Here is a 26,120-nt window from a genome sequence, read left to right as displayed (position 1 = left end):
CAATCCGACACCTAGTGTAGTACCATAGTCGAGTCTAGGGTTAGGTGTAACTTTCCAGTTTTGCCCATCAGTATCTAAGGTCCAGGGCACAACTGGAAATTGGCCCGGGTTCAATGTTTCAAGCAAACACACACTACATGTGCTTTCGATCTAACCCTGGCAGCTGAGACAAGCTACCCCAATCGACTTGGCAGCACATTAGTGTTAACCTTGGTAGGATAAACCTCCACAGGTCTATCCAACAGCTAAGAACATTCTAAACTAACACGAGTCTCATAAGTGTCCAGTTTAAGGGTAATTACATAGAAATATACTAGATATAACATGAATCAATTATGTACTTTTATTCATTTACAATAAATGTTAAATGTACATCAATCTGATTAGAGCTAAGGGCATACACTGTCTAACACCTATCACTACCTAGCCATTGAAAGAACTAATTTTTATTAGTTTTCCCATTATGTTTTTGCAAGAAAAATGTTGGGAAAATCATGCTCACAAATCCCAGTTGATCCAAGGCAATTGGATTGTAGTTTTGTAGAAAACAGTATTGTTGAATTGACTTTTCATTCACTGTGTCATCTTCGGTTGTAGGCCGGTTTTTGGGACTGCTTTTGGACATGAACTACCACTTTGGGAGTTGTAATTTGTGGATTCCATATCAAGTATAATTAGTTTTAATTTCGATTCAAATCTGGTTTGGTTCAATGCAAGATTAATCCAAAAATTTCAGATTTCAAAAAATTTGGGAAATCGGTTTCTAGGTGGGGTTAGAAAATTTTTGAAATTTGGCCAACCATTAAACCTAGTTTGACCATCCATAATTTGGATTCTAACCCTTCCACCAAAAAAAATCAAGAGACATGTGGCTAAAGTGTGGAGAAAAAATATAAGTAAGTTCTTTCACATGACTACAATGATAAGAATATACAAGAACTAAATCAATGGGATTAGAGATCAAGACAACAACAGGACCACATTAGTTGATCAAGTAAAAGATATTCTTGTGAATAACTTTTCAAAAAGAATGGAAAGCAAAGGGATAGAAGGAACTGAAGATTTCCTTCAAATGATCACACAGGAAATTAACAAAGAAGACAATGCTCGCCTTATCAGAGAAATTGAAAAAAGTGAAATCTTAGAAGCCTTGGATGCCATAGGGGAGCTTAAAGCCCAGGGACCATATGATTTAAGTGTGGGATTCTTTAAAAAATATTAGCATATAATTAAAGATTCAATAGTGGCTATTATTAAAGCCTTTTTCCATTCGAGTAAATAAACCAAGGACTTAAACAAAATTTATCTGGCTCTTACTCCAAAGATTAAAAGTCCTGAAAGGCCAGAGCACTATAGGCCAATAAGCCTCTATAATGTTATATACAAAATCACAACCAAAATCTCAGTAAACATATTGAAGCCACTCCTAGAAAAACTAATATCTTCTCTCTAATTAGTCTTTGTTCTGGGGGGAGACAAATTTTGGATAACATTTTAATGACCCATGAAATTTTACACTCGATGAGGAAAAAAAAGTAGGATGGGAACAATGGCTTTCAATATATATGGAGAAAGTTTATGAGAAATTAGAACGGAACTATCTACAATTAGTTATGCAAAAAATGGGGCTCGATAAAAAATGGATAGAATGGGCCATGGAGTGTGACTACCTCAAATTTTCAGATTCTAATAAATGAAGCCCTAACAAAGACTTTTTATCCTATTAGAGGACTGAGATAAAGGGACCCTCTATCCTCTTTTCTATTTGTCCTTTGTTTTGAAGCTTTTACAAGGTAAATACAATCCCTATAGACTAGACAAAAGGAAACCCTAGGAGCTAAAACCTCCAGAAGTGGACCAAGAATTCCCATACTACAATTTGCAGATGATTATGTAATTTTTGCAAAAGCCAAAAGAGAAGTGTGTCCTAATATAAATTATATATTGGATAAATTCACAAAAGCATCGGCGCAAAATCCAAACTTTCAAAAATCCTCCATAATGTTCTCCAAAAATGTTCCCCCTAGACTCCAAAAATTTTTATCAAGGCTAGTGGAAATTCCAAGATCAAACAAAGAAGGAAAATACTTAGGAGCACCAATCAAATGAATGGTTTACAAAAAGAACCTTCAATGACGTGGTGAAACCTCCAGAATAGGGGCTTAAACATCCAAACGGAATGCTTCTTTTATGGAATCGTAGACGGACCCAATCTGGAATTTAATTAAGTGGTGGGAAAATGTGGATCAATTGAAACTAGACAAAATAATCCATCTATTTTGGGAGAAAGTAACATTCATCTTCTGACTTCTTTGGAAAAACCAAAATGGACAAATTTTCCAAAACCAATCCTTTACCCCTCAAGAAATACTAGCAAAAGCTCAAGCTATAGAAGCCAACAAAGCCTTAGGCATCCAACACTTGAAGTCTTCAAATCAGTTATAGTGGATAAGGCGGATACCCCTAAGAGTGTCAATGGACCAGTTTTAGATTGGACCCTTCCAGTACAAAATCAATTTGGACGGACCAACAAGACATATTGGATTGGATCAATCTAGTCCAAAATATTTATTAAATTGGATTGGACCTGATCCATCTGTAATAAATTTATATTGGATTATGTTGGATTAAGCCAATATCTAGTCCATTGAAATAAGATAAGAATATAGGTGTCAATAGACCGGGTTTGAACTGAAACCAATATAGATTAAAACAAAATTGAACAGATTGGATGGTCCAGACATTGAATTGGGCCGATCCAAAATGGTCTAAAATATTCATTGGATTAATTTGGACCTGATCCATTTGTAATGGACTCACATTGGACCAAATCCAGTCCAATTGACACCCCTAGATACCCCCACCTCTAAACACCATTAAAATTAATTTTGATGCATCGACCAAATCAAATGGCATATGTGGCTATGGATGCATCATGAGAGATGTGGGAGGAAAAACTATAAAGGCGAAATTGGGAAGGATTGACATGACGACAATCACAGTTGTTGAGATGCGGGCGGCCTTGAGGCTCAAAAGCCTGGAACACATGTTCACTCAAAAAATGTCATCATCGAAGGTGACTCTCTTCTCGTCATCAACATTATTCAAGGCAAGATAAACATTCCATTCCATGGATGTGTGTCTCAATAATTAAGCGCATAGCGCAAAGATCTCATGCAAGGTTTATGTACATGATTTTTATGTATACATACCTTATTGAGGCCTTGTATTTAGTGTTATTGATATATTTTTAAGATTTATTGAAGTGTCTATAGTGTTTGCATGTTTATCTTGATTTTTCTCTAATTAATATACATATATATTTAAGGCATGTATCAATAGTTTCTTAAAATTATCTTTCCAATACACACTGAGTTTCTAATACTTTAAACATTGAGTATAGTTATTTATGAATTCACATTTCTTTGAATCTCCTCCTTATAAGCCAATCTCCTGACTTAGTTGAGTTGCATAATAGGGAATTTGTGCATGTAGTAAGGTCTATATCCTTGAAAGTAGAGTCAGGTGTTGAGCCACAAAGATCTATATTGGCAATAGATTCACTATGACTATAACCGATCAAAAGTTTCAATCCTTTACGTCTTTACCCATTTATCACTAACATATTAGTTCATATATTTTTTAATTATTCACACATATATAGTTTCAATCATTTTCATATATCAAAAAAAGTTTCAATATTTTACATCTTTACATACTTACTATAGTTAGCAATGGTCGAGGAGGGTCAAGGAAAATTTAGGGATCCCCATTTGCCGTGGGGGCAGGAATGGGGATGGCATTTCCATCCTTGTTGGGTATAAAGTGGTACGAGATGGGGTACATGTGTTCGGGGTTGGGGCAAGATATGTAAAACCCGACCCTACCCCTCTCCGTTACTATAATCCTATGCAACACATGAGATAGGGCACCCAGTTGCAACTATTAGTAGGTAGCTCCATGATGTACATACTATAGAACTATATAAGAATACATACTAGAATACAACATCAACTTGTACATACTACCAGGGTGTTTTGATTATGTAAGACACCACATAGAGGATTGATAGTTCTAGAACCTCCATCTTGATGCTTCATAATTGCAATTCAAGCCAAGAGTAAGAAGGTCCAAACTGTTTATATAAGCTGAGAGGTGAAACTTGATATGGAGTTGTGAACAAACACTTAACATTAATGAATGACTCGAATGAGCTATTCAGTTCGATAAGGTCGAGTCGAAAATATGCTAAAGCTAGTGGGATGTTAAGTTGCTCTTAGTGAGCACAATGAAGACTAAGAGCAATCTTGTGGCTAATACAGGTGATAGATACCAAAGACCACTGCAATCTTAGGTTCTTGTTTGGCTACAAGAGGGAAGCTGAAACAAAGAATTGCCTGGTGAATGGGGAAAAAGAGCAAGGAAGGAGGGATAAGAAGAAAAAAGGAAGAAGAAGAAGAAGAAGGGTATAAAAAAGTAACAAAGAAGATAAGAGTGAGGGATTAATGGAGGGAATGGCAAGTTTAGTCATTGATTTTGATGGATACAGAAAAATAGGGGGTGGATGAAGGAAAAGGAAGGAGAAAAGAAGAAAAGGAAGGGGAAGAGAGAGAGAGAGAGAGAGAATGCGAGAAGTTTTTTTTTTTTTTGAAAAAATCCCCTAAAATATAAAACTTTGAGGAGTTTCAATAGTAGGGTTTGTGGTTATTTTGGGGATTATTTTGAAATTATTTGGTAATTTTACAAGGCAATGATCAAATGAGATTCCAAAGGGTTAAAGATTTTGAGGTGAATTTTTATGATGGTGGAAATGGGGTTTGAGGGTTCAATGTGGTCTCAAAGGAATGGGCCAATGGGATTATACAAAACATAATCTTTTCTGATTAGATGGTAACTAAAGGTGCTTTGTTGAGTGAAATTGAATGTGGTGGGCAATTGAAGAGTCTGATTGGCTGAACTGTGCCTTGATCAAAGGGATTTAAAGAGTGGATGCTCCAGCTAGTGAGAAAACCCATAGTGAGATTTTGGTTTGATGATGTGTGGAGTACTTTATTGGTGGTGTTTGATAGGTCCAATCCTGGAGGGTAGATTTGGGGCTTGAAGGTTTAGGCCAGTGAGAAAGCTTAGAATGGAATGTAAGTTTGATGGAATGTTAAATGGTGGAGATCAATAATGAAATTTTATGGATAGGTGTTGGAAGGTGTTTGGCGTTTAAAGGAATATAATAGTCTTCTTACCAGATGGGTAGAATGGGAAATTTGATGATTGTCACATTGGGTCGGTCAATGTATGGTATCGTAATAGAATCTCATATTGTTTATGGATCAAACGAAATAGTTTTGTCATGAAATTTGGTAAGTTGGCTAAGCATGTGCTTTTTGGCTTAAATGTAGGGTTTAATGTGATTGGTGAGATGTGGTTGAGCAATTTACTGCTTTTAGCGCATTGGATAATTGAAATTATTGAAACAGAATCCTTAGTGGATGGAGGGTGAGATCTTGATTTGAACAAGTATTTTAAGTTTTTAAGTCTCATGGTCGGATTTGATTTGATGGTAAGAGTATGGTTGGAGATTGGTCAAGGACATTAGATTAGGATCAGATAGTTTCAATGGTGGATCTAGAGGATTTTATTTTTGCAAAAAAAAAAAAAGAAGGCCTTTTTTAGCCTTAAATCTTATTTTTTAATATAAATAAATTGAAACTAAATAAAAATATATTACAACAGAATACAATTATACATTTTCAATATATGTATATTATATATATATATATATATATATATATAGATATACATGTATATATTTTAATTCGATCGGGTTTAATCTTTGACCCATGAACCTCTCCCTTTTTTTGGGAGAAAACAATACCTGCAATGGTTGTGGTAGAACAAATCAATGGCCCTCTAATCAAATGCAAAATGCCATTGTTTAAATAAAAATGCAACTGATGTGATGTGTTGAGTTTATTTTGAACAGTGGCATGTTCGTTGTTATGGCTGTAAATAAATCAAATCAGATCCGATTTGACTTTGAATTCAAACTGTTAAAAGGGGATTTGGATACCTCTGTTAATCATATTTAATTAGTTAACAGATCAAATTCGAATATACCCCAATACAATCCGTTAGTTATGAAGTATTATATTATATATTATATTATTTATCTAATTATATATTATATATTATAATATATTATATTAAATATCATCATTTTTTTATTATAATTCAAATCGAATTGGATTCAAATCAAATATCTAATAAGTAATTCGAATTTAAAATCAAATCATAATCTTGAAAACATGAAATGGATTTGGATTGCTTTCATTACTTATCAAATCCAATGCATTTGCAGCCATACTCGTTTTCACTAATTGAATTTCTATACAACCATGGTAATGCGATTTCCTTTTCCAAGTCGACGCTCGTCCAATTATCTTACCATTAGTTGCAAGCATTTGAAATCAGACCCTACACAAAAATCGATTAAAACTAGCTAGGGGTGAGTAAGAAAAACTGAAAAACCAAATCAATGAGATAGAACCAAAAATTTCAGTTAATCGAATCGGTCAGTTCGGTTTCAGTTTCAATTAATCAATATAAAAAACTGGCAGTTAATCTAACTGTTGGTATATATATAATATTTATTTATATTATATATTTTTCATATATTTTATATTATCTATATATTATAAATGAATAATAATTAATATGAATTATATATACAAATATATACATTTATAATATGTAACATATTATTTATTATTTATAATATAATATTTTATATGTATTTCTAATTTTTTGTTATATATTTATATATTTATTTATAATATATTTTATACAAATAAAAAAACTGAAAAACCAACTATTCAAATTAATACTAATTAATCGATTGACTTCAATTCGGTTTTCGTTATTGGTTTTCAAAAAACCGGTACTACCGCTTCAACTAAGCAAATTGTGAGAACCCCTAAAATGGCCTTATCAAGGCGGGTTAATGGTTGGTTCCAATTGGTTTGGGGTAGAATTGATCCATTTGTTGAGCCCTCACTCTCAGGGTGTCAATCGACCGGTTTTGGGTCGGATCCTATCCGATCCAAACCTTATCAAATTGGATTTGGACGGTCCATTACAATTATTGGATTGGACCAATCCAAAATAAATAGGTCCATATTCTTATTGGTATGAATTGGACCTAAACCAAATTTCCAATAATTCGATCATGAGGCCAAACCCTTGTCCAATTTGAAACCAATCAAATTTGAGGTGGCATAAAATCACTTATGAAAGTACTTTTACGAAAGTACTTTTACGGAAAAGCTTTCACAAAAGCACTTATCCATTTGTTGAGCCCTTACTCTCGAGGTGTCAACCGACCGGTTTTGGATTGGATCCAATCCGATCCAAACCTTATCAAATCAGATTTGGATAGTCCATTATAATTATTGGATTGGACCAATCCAAAATAAATAGGTCCATATTCTTATTGGTATGAATTGGACCTAAACCAAAATTCCAATAATTCGATCATGAGGCCAAACCCTTGTCCAATTTAAAACCGATCAAATTTGAAGTCGACATAAAATCACTTATGAAAGTACTTTTACGAAATCACTTTTACGGAAACACTTTTACAAAAGCACTTATCCATTTGTTGAGCCCTCACTCTCAGGGTGTCAATTGACCGGTTTTGGATTGGATCCAATCTGATCCAAACCTTATCATATCGGATTTGGACAGTCCATTATAATTATTGGATTGGACCAATCCAAAATAAATAGGTCCATATTCTTATTGGTATGAATTGGACCTAAACCAAATTTCCAATAATTCGATCATGAGGCCAAAATACGAAAACACTTTTACAAAAGCACTTTTATAAAAGCACTTTTATGAAAACACTTTTACAAAAATATTTTTACAAAAGTACTTTTATGAAAGCATTTTTACAGAAGCAATTTTATAAAAGCACTTTAATAAAAGTACTTTTATGAAAGCAATTTTATAAAAGTACTTTGACATGAAAGCACTTTAATGAAATCACTTTTACAAAAAAACTTTTATAAGAGTACTTTACAAAAGCACTTTTATAGAAGTACTTTATAAAAGCAATTTTATGAAAGCACTTATGAATGTAATTTTATAAAAACATTTTTACGAAAGCACTTTTACGAAAGTACTTTTATAAAAGCACTTTTACGAAAATACTTTTGCAAAAGTATTTTTACAATCACTTTTATAAAAACACTTCTACGAAAGTACTTTTATAAAATACTTTTACAAAAGCACTTGTACGAAAAATACTTTTATGAAAGCACTTTTACGAAAGTACTTTTAAGCATTCTTTATTTTAATATATTTTTATAAATTTTTTATATAATTTTTGATATTTATTTAATGAATTGGATTGGATTTGAATTAGATATAGTCTATTTGTAAGTGTATTCACATTGGACCACTCCAATTGATAATTCTACGCTCACTCCCACGGTCCCACCTCAAACCAAACACACCCATTACATGAGTTAGAAATCGCCAATATTTCTATTCGCAATACTCAACCAGTCAGAAAACACCACGTTACTTTTCTTCCGAAGAGTCCAATATGTACGATGACGTGGCTTTTTGTGATTGGATAATATAGTCAGTAAACGAAGAGGATTAGACTGGTCCAGTGGTCTATTCACGTAAGTCGCGTTCGTCGCATAAAAGGCTAAAAAGTAAAAACCGCCTTACAATCTCCTATAAGTTACCTGCCTCCTTCCTTTTCCTCCATTTTTTGTGCGTAGAGGGGAGAGAAGAAGCAAGCTTCGAGAAACGTTCCTCCTCTCGCCCTTTTCCCTCGAGACCGACTCATCCTTCTGAGATATTCTCTCACCATTTGAACCGAACCAAAACCAGAACAAAAAAACTAATTCAGTGATCGATATCCACATACACGTATTAAGAGTCGGTGTGATTAATGGCGGACGCTTACTGCTCTGACTGCAAGCGGCACACCGAGGTGGTTTTCGACCATTCGGCTGGCGACACCGTCTGCTCCGAGTGCGGCCTCGTCCTTGAAGCTCACTCCATTGATGAAACATCCGAGTGGAGAACCTTCGCAAACGAGTCCGGCGACAACGATCCCGTCCGTGTCGGCGGCCCTTCTAACCCTCTCCTCACCGACGGCGGCCTCTCCACCGTAATCTCTAAACCTAACGGCGCCTCCGGTGACTTCCTCTCGTCCTCTCTCGGACGATGGCAGAACCGCGGATCAAATCCCGATCGATCCCTTATACTCGCTTTTAAGACCATCGCGACCATGTCTGATAGGTACTTGTTTAATTCCGATCAATCCCTAGTTCAATTGAATGAGAATGTCGTGCTTATCTGTTATTCTCCTTGCGGTTTTGGTTTTGCCCATATCTTTTTGCTCGTCGTTTTCCCCACTTTTCCAATTGAATGTGACTAGAGTTTGAGTCGTTAGTTATTGATTTCGGAGGTTGGGTTATTTCATTATGTTTGAACTTTGAACTCGAATTTTTCGAAATTGTTTATGGGTTTTGGTTGGGATTGAAATGTTGAAAGCAACTTGAACGTAAAATTACTAATCAAATCAGCATCTCGGAACCTCTCCGTCAGATCATAGTAACCTCGTTTTCTATTCCTTGTCTGTTGTTTGTTTTTATGTATATGGTATTTATGGTTTGATTATAACTGCTTTACAAAACATTTCTGTACTTCAATGAAGTTTCTACTGGCAAAAAGAGTTTTCCATGCGTTTTAGGGTGTGGTGATCTATTACTCTAAGCGCCAACTTTGGGGCTCGGTTCAGTTTGGAGGGTATATTGAAAAAATATCTTTAGAGATAACAATGTTTTGGATAAATAAATGAAGATAGACATAATATCAATAAGAAATAGTAGAGGTGTCAGTGAGGAATTATAATCCTTGATATCAATCCCCCTTCAACCCCATGCTATCACCCCCGGAGTGCTCCACGTTGCCAGAAATTGTAGGTTGACATTGATATGTATCAGCCTAGAGACACGGGCTTTTCTTCGTCAAAATTTCATTTAAAACACAACCCTATTCCATCATCTACTTCCCCTTTTTTGCTTTCTTTATTACTCCATTTGTCTTCCCCCTTCAAAGGTTAACATCACGTATACATATCAGAATCAGATAGTGATGCCTTATTGCCTTTTTCTTCTTCACTTGCTCACCCTTATTCTATACAAAATCTCATGCCTTGTATGCATATAACTACCTCGGGTAGAGACATTTTGAAATTTCAGTTTTTTACTCTTTTGTTGATTTTTATTCAGTCATCAATAACTGACTTATTATTTTTTGGTGACTTGACGGTGTTATCATTTTTTGATGATTTGGTTCACCACCTGTTTGGGCTACATAAGTGCACTCTGGTGGGTGATAAGATGAGGATGGCAGAGAGAGCAATGATAGAGATTAACAATTCATCAGTAATTGATAATAGTTAAAAACTTAGAGAAGAATTATGAATTCTAGTTAAAGCATAGCAATGGAAACACTGATTTTTGGGGAAAAGGCCCCTCCTTTGATTTTGTGATATTTCAGTGAAGTTCCTATTCCCTAATTCTGATTTTGTTCATATGGAATTGAAATTTGAAATTTGCAAAGCCCTTAGACTTGAAATGTCTTATTTTTCATGTCATTCAAATTCTTCACATTTTCACCTGCTAACATTGAGTTCAATTCTTTGTTTTAGGTTGTAAATGAATGAGGTTAATTTTGTATTCTAAATGAAGCATTTAGAAATATAACTGATGCCATGAATAATTTCTTTTTCAGGTTGGGTCTTGTTGCAACTATAAAGGTATGCTATTGAGTTATCTTTATTGCATTATTGTTTTGGATATCTGTATATTAGTGTGGCACCAATAAATCTATCTTTGTCTTTCTGAACAAACAATCCTGGAAAATACTAATGTCATCCAGCATGGTATCCATAAAAAAGGTCTAATCTTGATTGTTTTGGATTTGGATGTTTAGCTTATATAGACAGATTAGGTTTCATTTAACAATAGGATTTGATGCATATCTAATGCTATTTGATCCAATTATGATCAGGGCCCAATTAAATTTTATATAATATGTATATTAAACGTTGTAAAAGTTTACAGTTAAATAGTTAATAAAATCTATTATTTTATAAATACACATAAAGTCAAAGAGAGATTAATTTACTTATATTTTCAGTTTTTTACTTTATTTTTTAATATGGTGAAAATGGACACATATCAAGTCTGAAAATCTGATAGGATCCAAATCGGATCCAAGTAGTGTTTTTAAAAGCTCTGGAGGCTTATACCTCAAGGTGAGGTGCTAAGGAAATGCTTCGAGAGCAGCCTTGAGGTGTACACCTCCAGCATAAAGGCATAAGCTTCCAGCCTAGAGACTTAGGAGGTTTATGCCTCCATTGTGCTTTATACAAGAAGCTTATACCTATTATGCTTTTGTGTTCAAGCACATTTTATGATGAAAATGCGGTAGATAAAAGCAGGGGAACCATTTTATCATGCTCCCCTTTATTTATTTATTTTTTTGATAAGTCATGTTCCACATTATTATGGGGACTGCTTTGGGTCTAGGGCTACAAAACCCATAGCTTGGGTTTGGGGTCCATATAACAGTTAGTGTGTTGGTCATGTTGGATATTCAGAAGGTTAAGATCCAAACCTGCACCAGAAGTAGTGTGTTAGGAAGTTCAAGCATATATTTTGAGCAACGATAAAGCCTATGGGGCCGTTTGGATCTTGTGTTTCCAAGATCCAAGATATTTTTCTTTAGGTGTTAGTGCCAAGTATAGCATGGTTAAAATATTTTTCTGTAATCTAGGCATTGACTAGATAACTAGATGTTTCAGAGGCCTATTGGCTAGGCAATCAACTGGGCAGGTGAAAAAGGTATACATGTATTTTTTAAATAAAAAAGAAAATTTATTATGACCAACCCACATAAAAGAAATGAAACCAAGACTAATCATTCTTTAGACTCCAACTAAGACCAACCCATAAGCCCACATCTTGCAATTCTTATCCCAAAATAGATTTGACTGTCCTAAAGAAACTCTAACAACATTAAAACCCCCTTGTACACCTAACCCAAGAAAGAACCACTACACACCTTTACAAACCCTACACAACTCCAATCCCAAACTCCAACCCAGACACCCTACAAACAAAACATTGCTTCATTTCTCCATTTGCAAGGGAATGAGCTCTTTGCTTCTTTGTTATCTTTATCTTCTTACCAGGATTGACTTGGGTATAGGGGCGAAAGATTAATCGAATCGTCTAGTAGCTGGAGACTAGGTGCGAGTTCTATCGGGTAAAGCCAATGATTAGAGGCATCGGGGGCACAACGCCCTCGACCTATTCTTAAACTTTAAATAGGTAGGACGGTGCGGTTGCTCTATTGAGTCGTGCCACAAAATCAAGAGCTCCGAGTGGGCCATTTTTGGTAAGCAGAACTAGCGATTCAGGATGAATCAAAAGTCGGGTTACTGTGCCCAACTGCGCGCTAATCTAGAACCCACAAAGGGTGTTGGTTGATTAAGGCAACAACACGGTGGTCATGGAAGTTGAAATCCGCTAAGGAGTGTGTAACAACTCACCTGCTGAATCAACTAGCCCCGAAAATGGATGGCGCTGAAGTGCGCTACCCATATCTGGCCGTTGGGGCGATTGCCAGGCCCTGATGAGTAGGAGGGCACGACGGTCAGTGTAAAACCCAGGGCGTGAGCCTGGGTGGAGCGGTCGTCAGTGTAGATCTTTGTGGTAGTAGCAAATATTCAAATGAGAACTTTGTAGGTAGAAGAGGGGAAATGTTCCATGTGAACGGCACTTGCACATGGCTTAGTTGATCCTAAGAGACGGGGGAAGCCCGTTAGACAGTGCGATTAGCATGGGCTTCGAAAGGGAATCGGGTTAAAATTCTCGAACTAGGACACGGTGGTTGACGGTAGGGGTGGGTTTGAGTCGAGCCAAGCCGAATACTTGGCTATTTGAGTTCGACTTGTAGGAATAGTATCAAGCTCGAGCTTGATTCGAGCTAGAGACTCGAGCTCGAGCTTTGCTTGGTTCATAGCTTGCAAGTTCGAGCTTGACTATAAGCTAAGTTTTTTTTTTTTAAATAAAAAAATAAAAATTATATTATAAAATTAGTTTTTATTTTTTAGACAAAAAATTAAGAATTATAAAAATTACTTATTATATATATTTATGTATGCATGTATATTTATTATAATATATATTTATGTATATATAATAAAAATTATTTATTTAATACTAGGCTTGCAAGCCTCATGAGTCGAGCTTCACTGGGCTGGAGCTCGACTCGATTAGCAAATGAGCCTATATATTGGGCTCAAATTTGGCTTGAAGCTCGGTTTAAATTGAACTGATCCAAGCTCAAATAGCTCGTGAAAGGCTCAGCTCGTGGCCACCCCCTAGTTGATGGCAACGTTAGTCTAATCATTGGCAAGCTGTTAAATAGAAAAGACAACTCTTCCCTGGCCCCAAGGAGACCCAACTTCAATTTGGAAAAAACCTTTGAAACTTGCACATTTTGATGGTACTTCCTATTCTTAAACCTTTTCACAGCATTAGGCAACTGATCTCTTTCATTTAAAACTTTAGGCTTATCAATAATCCTTTTTAATTCACTCACAAAAAAAAATCCTTTCTAATTTGAGGACCACATTCCTTTTAAATGTCTGGGCCACCATCATCTCTCCAAATCCTTCAGAGTGTTCTCCTCATCAGGAGGAGCTAAAGAGGTTTCTAAGATCAATAAGAGGACTACATTTGAGCCCAAAAAGAGAAAAGAAGAATTTTCAAATTGCAGTATTTTCACTATTTGTTTTGGACAAAGGCACAAGTGAGAAAAAAATCCACCAAGAGGGTCTCCTCCACTAAAGATTTTCACAAGTATTTGTTTAACCATAGAAGATCTCCCAACATAAGGCTCTAACCTTTGGAGGAACAAGACCATTCCAAAAGGCATTAATTGGGCAAACAGATACAGGGTTAGTGTTTCTAAGAAGGGCTTCAAATAAAGAGGCACAAGAGAACAAGCCAGAAGAAGTGAGTCTCTGCACCCTATTGTCTTCTTTTGAGACATCCAAGAAAACCCCATCTATTGAATTCAGCAAAGAAAGCACAATTGAGGTTTCTGAAATCTGAATCTCAATCCCTTAGGCCCCTCCTTAAACCAAGGTTCCAAACCAAACTATTTGTAGAAGTTGAGGCAAAAAACACCAAAGCATCTTTAAATTTAGAAATTGAAAAATGACATGGAATTTATCATTTAAAGGGTGATTTTCCACCATAAATCCTTCCAAAATATGGTTTTGTTTGTAGAAAGCACATAAGTTCTTACAGAAGGCAAAAGGAAGGAAGTATTGACAACATAGCTTTTCAAGGAGTAGCTTTGGGGTTCAGATTCACATCCCAGCCAGTGCCCCCATCATGGATTCTTTCGATGGTTTTGTAACACAACTTTTTCATGTTTTAGGGGAATCTCCACAATCATAAGGAAAGAAGCATTTCTACTCAACCTACAAAAACCTAAACCCCTTTCCCTGTTGCTCTTGCACATCCATCTCTAGTTAATCAAGTGCATGCATTCTAAAAATTGACAAATGATAGATTGGTAAGTTTGTCAAAGTTTGATTTTATTAACATGATTTTACTCCTCAAGGTGATGTAATTCTTTTTCTCGACCACTAGTCTCTTTGAAAACTTTTCAACAATAGGATTCTAGAAATTGGCTGACCTGGGATTACCCCCTAAGGCTGTGTTTGGAAGTGGTGTAAAACTCTATTGACGTAAGAGTCTATTGATGGTTTAAAATCTGTGAACCGTTGTTCTTTGAAAAATGTGATAATCGATGTAATAATACATTGATAAAATCGATGTTAGTATTTACATTGATTGTCGATGTAAAACTTTACTGTAAGTGGAGTTTTACATCAATCTTGACTTACACTGCAAACAAGCGCCGACAAAAACGAACCAGCGGTGGAGTTTTATATTGATGCCGATTTACATCACAAACAAAAGCAACCTAAAGGAAGGTCTAAAGTATTTGGTTGGCCAATCAGATGTTGAGCAACCCAATATCTCTGTATATCTTCTCACCATGTCATTCTCCAAATTGATTTCTACTATACAACTTTTTACCTAGATTCACCTTTAAATTAATAAATCATCTCAAAACATCTCGTTATTATCTTAAGATTTCTCACCCGCTCCCCAAGATATTGACAAAAGATTATTACATCATTCGCAAATTGTAAATGGGATACAACTAATTTTTCCCTTCCAACTCTCCATCTAATAATTAATTAAATTCTATGAGCCCTATCGGGTAGTTTGCTTAGCTTATCAATGGGTGTAAACACAAATGGTGGTAGTGCGTCACCTTGCATCAAATCCCTCTTAGCCCTTTAAGTCTTTAGCCACCCCATTCACCAAGATTGAATAATGGCAAGATTGTAAACCCCATCTTATGCACTTCTCCCCCAAGCCACAATTAAGTAGAACTAAGGGTTTCATTTGGTTTGCAGGAATAGGGGACTAGAATCGGAATCACAATGGGCAATTCCAATTCCACCCGTTTGGTTGGGCAGAATTGGAGTTCGATTCCCATTCTTGGTGGAATGGCATTCCCCCATTTGAGGAAATGCCTGTTCCAGCTTCCCCCCTTGGGAATGAGAACCTCATTCCAGCCGATCAAGTGGTTTAAAACCCCTCAAACCCTATTTATCCATACTGATGCCAACTCTCCTTGGGAGTCATGCATATTTTACGCAATTTGATTCCTATTCCTGTCTGAACCAAACAGGCGGGGGAATAGGCAATTCCATTTCTGATTCTTGGGGACTTGGGCTCTGATTTTGATTCCAATTCTGATCGTAGTCCAAATGGACCCGAAATCTAGAAATGACCAATCTAAGCCTCTTCCGAATAATGTTTATGTACTATTGTTGTTGTTGACTTGTTAATATCTATATGCATACATTGTAAAGTATCGTCGTTATCATCTTCATCATCATCTAAACCTTGCCTAAGTGGTGTCTGCTACATGAATCCTGTTTTTCCATTCCATTCTGATCAGTACCATTAGGCACTTAAATCATTTATAGCTTGTGCTGTATACATTATGAAGTATATGTTTTTTTTGTTAATTTTTGGAAAATCTATGATGCCTGAAAGACGTGATACCGTAAAGGCTTTGATCAATCAAAACCCCCTGTGAATTCTGATTAAAACTGAGTTGATTGGTTACCACTCTTACGATGATGGTTGATTGGTTACAAGCCTTTCCAGTATCATGTCTTTCTGGCATCATAGTCGAACCATTAGGTTTTTTTTTTTGTTGCCTAGGTGTTTGACTTGCCTTGCCACTTGCCAGACTGAAATACATAGGTTTTAGCTTTGTTGATTTAAATACAATGGTTCTAAGTTGTATGTTCAAGTATGCAAGGAGAAAAATAGAATGAAGCAAGGAATTCTAATAACAGACAGAACTACATGCTCATCACATCTTTCTTTCATGAGATCAGAGAAATGGGACCTCAAACTCCAGAATCTCAAAAGTTGCAGAAGTAAATCCGTTGATGAACAGGTTCTCTTTTGAGTTTTGACCAAAAAAAAAGGTTGATCAGAAAAATCTGCCAATATGAATGGCCAAGATACACCATGGGCTTTACTCTCCAATGATGGACAAATCCGATTTCAATTTATTGTTAAATAGATAATTACTGTGATTTTTCATAACATCCAATGAGCCAAGCATCAATTTGACTATGTGTGTGACATCTACATAACATAAGAAAGCATAATTCGGGGTGTGGAGTAGATTAAAAAGTTTAAATAAACAAATGCAAGGAATACATAATTCAATCCGTTCTTTATCAATAACTAATTTTTTGGTCAATTTTATAATTCACAAATTTGCAAATACCTTATAGTCATAGTTGTCCTAGACTCTAAGTCCAACTGAATCAGAAACATGCATGTTTTGTTTTAGATGAATGAAAAACATGCATGTTTCTGATGGGATTTTTGTTATGAACCTTGGAAGTCTCGGCTTTGTCATTCATGTAATTGGAAAAGATTATGTAAACTATTTATAAAAAAAAAGATTATGTATAACTTTTGAATAATAGATCATCAAGGAACAAAGTAGTAGTTTTGGCCATCATTTTCTTCTTTGTATTCTTTGATTGACAGGATTGAATCTTGCTCTTTTCCCTTGAAGTTTTAAGGGATGCCTTTATGTAATATGTTGGGTAATAATCCTGATGTGATACCTCTTGGTGTTGTTTTGACCTGTAAATTGGCATAGTCCATATCTAACTCACGCTCACATGTACATACACACTAGTACATGTTCAAGTGTTTGATTCCACTTTATTAGGTTTGGCCCCTGGGCAACTCAACTACCAAACTCATGTGCTTTTTGTTCTTGTTTTGAGTATAGCATACATTAGATTTGTTAAATAAATACACATGTATTTGTGTATATGTACAGACATTCAAGTCAGAGTTTCCTATGGTTATTTTTTCTAGTTTGATTTTTTTTTCTCTTTTTTGATGTCTGTATCCAGAATAATATTTTCTTTTTATATTGATTTGAAGGATCGGGCCAATGAGATATATAAGAAGGTGGAAGATCAAAAGTCTATTAGGGGAAGAAATCAGGATGCAATTTTGGCTGCCTGCCTGTACATTGCTTGTCGACAAGAAGACAAGCCCCGCACAGTAAAGGGTACAGCCTAAGCTTCCTTTACATCTGGATGCTTCCTGATTTATCTTTCTCAATGTGTTTCAACTTCCTGAACCTGTGGATTTCAACTAGAAATTTGCTCGGTTGCCAATGGAGCTACAAAGAAGGAAATTGGCCGGGCAAAAGAGTACATTGTGAAACAACTTGAGGTCGAGATGGGTCAATCAATGGAGATGGGAACTATACATGCTGGGGACTTTTTGGTGAGTTGGTCATTTAAGTTCTTTTTTGTTTTTATTTTCTGTTGATCAGTGACATTCTAAGCATTGCTTTACCGTTTTGAAGCATTGTGTTGTTGGAATTGTTAAGTTTGTCCAACACCAATTGACATAATCAAACTTAATCTGCAGAGACGTTTTTGTTCTCATCTTGGCATGACAAATCAAGCAGTCAAAGCTGCCCAAGAAGCAGTCCAGAAATCGGAAGAGCTAGACATCAGGTGATTCATGTTTCCCTCTTCTGTTACATTGTACCCGGAGGTCCAAATTTATTAGTGAATGGAGCATTGTTAAATTTATAACCCCTAATGATGGCAGAGGTTACAATTATTTATATAGGCCACATATTGTGGGAAAGGTGCTGAAGGTATGGAAAGAGGATTCTTGTCAAGTAGCATAGACAAGCTTAGGGATTACCTATGGTTAACCCTAGTTAATTTTTTAACCATAACAAGGTCAAGGAGTTTAATGTGTGAGGAGGTAAAAAATATTTCCTCACTTGGATGAGGAAGGACTTTAGACAAATAGTAGTGAAACTTGCCAGAAGAACATCCTTGAACTGGTTAAGCCATTATGTATTAGAAGTTATCTATACAACTGACCGGGTGGTATTTTGATGATACCTTATCCTTGTCAAGGCCATCTCCTAAGGTGTCGGGGGATATTTGGTCCCATGAAAATGATGTCAGTACTGTTGGCCAAAAATCTTGCATCTGTAATGAGGTGCTAATGCTCCCTCTACTTCAGAACTAAATATAAGTGATTGGTTTATTCAGGTGTATAAACTGGACTACTAGTATAAGTAAATGTTTTTACAACTATTTCTGATAATCTCACCATGTCACTACTGTATATATGGGAGCCAGTGATTTAAAATGCATGCCTCTGGCACACCTAGGCGAGACACATTTCAAGGGGCTTGCCTCGAGGGAATATCCACTTGTATTTGACCAAAACCCCAGGATAGGGGCAAGTACTTTATCCTATTGAGGAAAGCCCCTTACACCAAACTCCAGGAGAGGTGTAAGGTGTATAACTGGACTACCACTTGAATAAGAAAATGTTCATACTGTTTAGGACACCATTGTAAATCTTGTATTTGTGCTGGGAATGGAATGAATCTTAATGGGTGAATACACCCTGTCATTGTAGTATCCAGATTATCATTTTAATTTGATCCAATTTCCTAGCTGATCAAAAAATAAGAAAAAAAAAAGAAAATGTTCTTCCAACCACTCCCACCATGCCACTGCTGTAACTATGGGAACCCCAGTTTTCATTTGATTATTCAACATCATATTCCATAAATCATATAATTTCTATACTAGAAAATTTGTTTTTGTTTTAAAAAAAATATTTTGTTGGTTCCAAAAAGATGCATTGTTTTTTGAAATAAAACAAACTTGTTTTTCCCTTTGGGAACAAAAACAGAGTTCAAGAACATGTTTTTGTTTTTGTGCTGATGTTGTCATTCCAAACTAAGGTTCATGTTCAAGCTGGTCTATGGTTGGCCCCCAACCCATCTAATTTATATCCATGCTTTATTAGGGAGGGTCAAAAGAGTCTAAAAGGCATTTAATAAGGGATTTGGGGGGGGATTAAGAACAATTTTATTATAGAAGAGTAATGATATATTTTAGTAGAAAAAATTATGGAGACAAAAGGATTTTTAATATTTCACATGCGTGAAATCAGAAAAGGGAAGACTCAGCATGAGGCCTGTGGTGAGAGACCCAGAGCCTTGTCTCCACACACTCCTTTAGATAGATTAGTAAAGTAGGCATGGTTATCCACTTGATAGGTTTGCTGTGCCCGGGAAACTATATGTAAATCATAGCTGGTTAGCCACCCTACCAAAACAACCAATAATAGGAGTTGGATCACCCATTTAAACGTCCCATGGGCCTTACTCGTTACCTTTATGGAGCAATTTCAATTCTAGAGGTTACCAACTTATCTCTTTGCAGTTTGCACGGGTGTCGTTGTGGTTGTGTCACAATTTGTAAACCTCAAGAAAACATGTAATACATATAAATAACCCTCTCTAACTTCAGAGCTTCCTGGATTCTTTAAACTTACTGACATCCCACTAACATTCGGGCTTTTGCCTTGTTGGATTCGATTTTTGTTATGTAAAGCCACCAGGCCCACCAGCACTGTGACCAAACTAATTTTTCTTCGTGTGGCATTAGAATAGGAGAGATTTTCTTTTTGGGTAATTAATAGAATTGGAGAGATTGAAGAAATGTAGAAAGTCTATTTTTAAATACAGAAGTTTGAATGGACACTAAATCGACCCAAAAAAATTTCCGGTTTTAGGAGGAGCCCCATTTCAGTAGCAGCTGCTGTTATTTATATGATTACTCAGCTATCAGACGACAAGAAGCTTCTTAGAGGTATGAAACTGGTGTTACTGTTGTCTTAAATTCACGAGTAATGCATAACTTTGCATGGTCATTAAATCAATTATTTTATTTTGGGTGCAGATATTTCCCTTGCTACTGGAGTTGCGGAAGGCACAATCAGGAATTCTTACAAGGACCTTTATCCATATGCGTCAAGGTTAATCCCAAACTGGTTTGCCAAGGAGGAGGACCTTAGGAATTTATGCAGTCCCTGAAAAACAATAAATTACAGTGAGAACCATAGAAAATATCAATTGATTCAATATGACGGGAACCTTTTTTGGTTTAGTTAATGTGTTGGGATTGCTTTTTATAAGCAAAATGTTTAGACTTTCTTTTGTTAGACACTATTTGGGATTATACCAACCTTTGATCATTAAAGAACTTCTCAAATTTTCCTTGTTTTTTCTTAAGTCAAAAATCAAAATGGAAGAGCTTCGCCTTTTTCCCCAATTGAATAGAGTAATTGTCTTCTTTTCTACTATTAAGTATTAACTTTATTCAGCAACCTGTCCTATTCCTTTTGTATTTTATTTCAACTTTAAGCCATCATTGATCCGGATGGTTGAACCGGTGGTATACCTGAAGGCCCACCTGACTCTGGATTCTTGTTGGTTTTGACCATTTGTGAACTGCCTACTTGAATCATCCCGTGGACCTTCATAGTTTACCATTTGGTGTTTAGAACAGTAAGTTACTTAGGCCTCGTTCGTTTATGGCCATTTTACTGAATCAGGTAAGTGTTTCTTAGGTAAAATTTATCAGGTAAGTTTATTTATCTATGTTCTTTATCCATGTTCTTCCGTCTCACCAACTTTCTTGAGTAAGAGGCCCATATATTATATTATTATCAACATTATCTTTTTGGCCTAAATGAATTTTTTTGGAGGTTTTATTTTATAAACATGAGTAATAGGTCTATGTCATATCAAAAGGAACCCAATCAATCACAAATTAATCACTATTGTCAACATTATCCTTTTTGAATATTTTCTTAATACCACTAATCATAGAAATATTTGAATTAAAAGCAAACTAGAGGTTCATCCTATCAAATCAACAAGTAGAACTTGCTATTTAAAACAAAAAAGGAAGCTAATATTTGCCCTAAAAGCTTGTTAATACAGGGGTTTTTGCAATTGAACAAAATCCCCCACGATGGGAAACTTAACTTACCCACTTTTAAGGTGGGTAAAATTTTCTTAGATAAATGGCTTTTAATTTATTTGGGGGAACTTTTATTTTTTGTGGGCCCCACATGTATTTGCAAAAGAACATGGGAAAGTTGACCAACTTTCCCACCCCAACTTAGTGGTAAATGAACGAGGCCTCAATGTTAATTCAAGTTTACCCTTATACAAATCAATTTCTTTCCAATGTTGTAATTTATTTCTCGGTCTGAACAAATGAAAACGGTAGAAAATTGGAGGAAAAAAATCAACTTTTTCTCTAATGTTATTTACTTGTTACATCAAACAAAGGTGATGGTGCACGATCTGGCACAGAGAACCCAGGGTGGTTAATTCGACGTGGTCACTCCGATACTTAAATCAATGGTGTAAGCGAGCTAATACTTGAATGCAAGAGAGCTAGTCAGCACAAATCATGCGTATCTTGTGTCATTGAGGTAGATGCCCTTATATAGGCATTATTTGGTGCGGGCTTCATGCATCGTGTTCGAGGTCTCCAGGAAGACGTGCCTAACCGGCCCGATGTCCTCGGAGGTAGTCGTGCACGTAGACCAATCTTTACGTCTTGTTCGGTTTCCTTTAGAACATTCGATACGGGAGCCAACTTTTGAAAAACCCGAGAGTATTGGGATATGCATGCCAAATTGGTTGATGAGCACGTCTCACAGGTCGCCACCTGGACCTCAATTAGGTCGGCAAGCCCTCAAGGGAGGTCACTCCACATCGATGTCACTTTGACTGTACTAACGAGGTACCACAGGTCGGCCCCTGGATGAGATGCTACAAGCCGCTTAGAGTTGTGGACGAGGTCGTCAGATAGGTTTTCGCCAGGTCGCCAGGTCAAACTCCATCTCTTTGGCTAAGGCAAGTCATCGCTTAGGTGGTGTCGAGGTATCATCCAACTGTTCTGAGATGCCATGTGTCATGATGTCATTGGAGGGCCAAATCCGCCCTCATCAGTTAGACGACTAGCGTCTCCGAGGGTTGATGCAGTGCAGCCGTGACGCTACCCTATCATCCAACGTCAAGAGTAATGTACGTATCAATGAAGCTCACAAGCACAACAGAAAAGAACAACCAGCCCGAGCGAGCGCTAGCGATCTGTGGCCCAAACCATGAAGCCTCACTACGAATCAAGCTCTTCATAGCTCCCCTGAGAGTTAGAAGGAACTGAATGTGGAATCGGCCTTATAGGTCGAGCCCTTCGTGGTTCCTGTGAGAGTAGGCGACCCACAATAGAGCCGACCCCTCAAGGTGAGCCTTCCATGACTCCAGTAGGAGTGGGCAGCTAGCGGTTCCAGGAGTAGGTGGTACATGTACGCCATGATCTCGCAAGTACCTACATGGGAAAGCCAATATCAAGTGACGACATAGAAGCAACCACATTTAAAGCTACTACAGAACGATTATCTGCTTCGGCAACCTAATCAAATCAAGTTTTAAGGGAAAGCTATACCGCTTTTTAACGAACACCCCCCTCAAGCCGACCTCGAAGCACATCGGCAACATGAAGACCGACCTCAATAGGTCGGCCCCCCTATCTATCTAGCTCGATAATGCCATAGTTGCAGTTGCTACACTTAGTCAACCTCAAAGGACGTCAACATCTAACCGCCGACCTGAAAAAAAAAAAGAGAGGAGAAAATAGAAAGGGAGAGAAAAAGAAACGAAGGAATGACTAGTTCACTTTCAGCACCGTGGCAGATGCAAACTTGGCCAATCTCTTCACAGCTGACCTCCACCTTGGTTTTAGGCTCCACATCGACCTTGCTAGCTACTCTTTCGAGAACCAGCTCGATGGACATTGTGTTGTAGTCTACCCGGGTGGAGTGACCTAATGAGGCAGTCACGTAGTTAGAACCCCCTCTTGAGGATGGCATGATGAGCTTCGCTCTTGAGGTACTTGGCCAGATTGCAGAACTCCTTGATGGTTGCATCCCAAATGAGGTAGATGCAAGGTTTAAAGTATCGATATGATACGCGTTTCGGCCATATCATATTGGTACTTAGAAATGGCCGAAACACTTATTTTTGTTATTTTTTTTTCAAATTTTGGTTTTTTGGGAAGCTTATATGCTATTTTTTATTATTAAAAAAATTGGGGGTCTCAAACACCTAGAAACAGGCGTTTCAGACCATATCATTTTAAAAAGATACGATACGATGTGGGCGTATCGTTTGAACCATGGGTAGATTTCCTCGAGGTACTTGCTCCACCTCTCCTCGAACGGATGAATTCTCTCTCGTGCTCCGATGATCAAGATGGCGAGGTCCTACGTAAGGCTGCATTCAACACTTCGACTCTTCCAACCAAGAGAGCAAACTGGACCAATGGCTACGAGCTCATCAAATTAGGCACTCCGAGCCAAAGAAACAAGCTACTCCCTTCGCCGAACTTATCTCAACTTAAGAGTGGGGAGCAACTGATGAGGGCGGATTTGGCCCTCTAGTGACATCATGACACATGGCATCTCAGAACAGTTGGATGACACCTCGACACTACCTAGGCGATGACTTGCCTTAGCCAAAGAGATAGAGTCCGACATGGCGACCTACCACCACCGTCGACCTAGCGAAAACCTAGATGACAACCAACTCTGAGTGGCTTGTCGCACCTCATCCAGGGGCCGACCTGTGGCATCTCGTTAGTATAGTCGAAGTGACCTCGATGTGGAGCGACCTCCCTTGAGGGCTTGCCGACCTGATTGAAGTCCAGGTGGTGACATGCGAGACGTGCTCACCGACCAATTTGGCATGCATATCCCGACACTCCCGGGTTTCTTGGAAGTTGCCCCCCGTACCGAATGTTCTGGAGTAAATTGAACAAGGTACGAAGATTGGTCAACGTGCATGGCTACCTCCGAGGACATTGGGCCGGTTAGGCACGTTTTCTCGAAGACCTCAGACATAATCCGTGAAGCCCATACCAAACAACGCCTATATAAGGGCATCTACCTCAGTGACACAAGGTATGTGCAATTTGTGATTACTAGCTCTCTTGCATTCAAGTATTAGCTCGCTTACACAAGTAGCCATTGACTTAAGCATCTGAGTGACCACACCGAGTTAACCAATGTGTAAGTTGTAAGTTGTCATCTAACTAGAAGTTCCATATCATGCACCATCAAAAGGATATAACAAATAAAAATCGTTTGTGTTAATGATGGAAATGACTAACAAATAGTGAAATATATGTGGAATCTCTTCGGCCAACCGAGAAGAAAATAGTCGTGTTAGTGGGGAGAAAAATGTTTAAATATCAACCAAGGAAAAAGATGAACGAAATAAACACACAATAAGGACCAATAGAATACAATACAATAGAGTATTGCACAAGTGAAAGATAAGAAATTTCTGCATGCGAGCATAGTTCCTACAAAGGCTATCTCTTCCATGCTTTGGATACCTGTTAAGCTTTGGCTATCTTCAATGCTTCCGTGGTACTGAGTACTAACCATGAACGGTTGTGGCTAGTGGCCCACCTGATGTATTAGTTGACCTTCTTAATGTATCAACGTCTCTTTGCAGCTAAAAATAATGTTAAAGATAAGACAAAATAAACTTGTGATTAAAATTGGAACAAGCTTGAAGTAGAGGTGCAACTTGGGTTGGTCCAACCCAAACCCGACCAATTCTAAAACCAATGTATAATTATATATTCTTGTACATTATGCATGATACACGTATTGATTTCTGTCTCTATGTAAGGGGGCAAGAATGATGATGGAGGATGGTTTCCTATTGAATGGTCGAATAGTCTAATTTTTCATTTCTAATATTGCTTCTATTTTTGAGGTTTCTCGCTTTTCCATCCAAAAGAATTAGCCACCAATACCATAAACCAATGGGACTCACAAAAGGGATGTTTTGGTTGTCACTTCACAAGCAATGGGGAAATGGTTACTGTTGCATTGAGTCAATGATTCTCTCCTTTTGAACTGGATGATATTGAACTCACAATGGGTATAATTGGAGTCAAGGTACTTTTTTCATTGGTTGTCAAGTGATGATATTCTTATGCATTTGCTATTGGTTATTTAGATTTTTATTGGTATTTTTATGGTCTATGTTTATTATGAATTACCATTCTTGGATTTTATGCCCCTTATGAAACGGTTTATCATTTTTTTTACTCCATTTATATGGCTATGTTCTTGAGTGCCATCATAAATGTTTGTTATATTTTGCAGGTTGCAAAGGAAGCTTCTAACATGATATTGGTAGATGATAATTTCACTACAATAGTTGTTGCCCTAGTGAAGGCAAATATATTTATAATAATATGAAGGCATTCGTTAGGTCCATTGCTCTTTCTTGTTTATTTCCCATGTCTTTTCCATGTATGTTGTTCAAAATTGGTTTTGTTATGCACTTATCATACTAGACTAAAAGTTGTAAATTGTGGGGTAATAAGTTTTTTTCAAGGTTTTTAAAACCGATTCAGAGATCGAACCGGTTAGGGGTCCTGTTCCTGGGTCGAACGGTCGACC

General features: G+C 37.0%; 1 protein-coding gene across 1 annotated transcript; it reads left to right on the top strand.

The window, feature by feature from the left end:
* The first annotated feature begins 8,770 nt into the window (after positions 1 to 8,770).
* Positions 8,771 to 20,893, top strand: LOC104606299 (Cyclin-like family protein). The gene is made up of 7 exons (XM_010271419.3): positions 8,771 to 9,312; positions 10,813 to 10,837; positions 17,670 to 17,799; positions 17,890 to 18,020; positions 18,168 to 18,256; positions 20,355 to 20,431; positions 20,522 to 20,893. Exons 1-7 carry the CDS (start codon positions 8,960 to 8,962, stop codon positions 20,653 to 20,655), a joined length of 939 nt encoding a protein of 312 aa, XP_010269721.1. The 5' UTR covers positions 8,771 to 8,959; the 3' UTR covers positions 20,656 to 20,893.
* Positions 20,894 to 26,120: the final 5,227 nt, after the last annotated feature.

This window comes from Nelumbo nucifera, chromosome 2 (genome assembly GCF_055504915.1).
Source record: "Nelumbo nucifera cultivar China Antique chromosome 2, China Antique-T2T, whole genome shotgun sequence".
NCBI classification, from domain to species: Eukaryota; Viridiplantae; Streptophyta; class Magnoliopsida; order Proteales; family Nelumbonaceae; genus Nelumbo; species Nelumbo nucifera.
The sequence above is the reverse complement of the archived record's forward strand: the minus strand, read 5'-3'. Positions and strand labels throughout refer to the sequence as shown.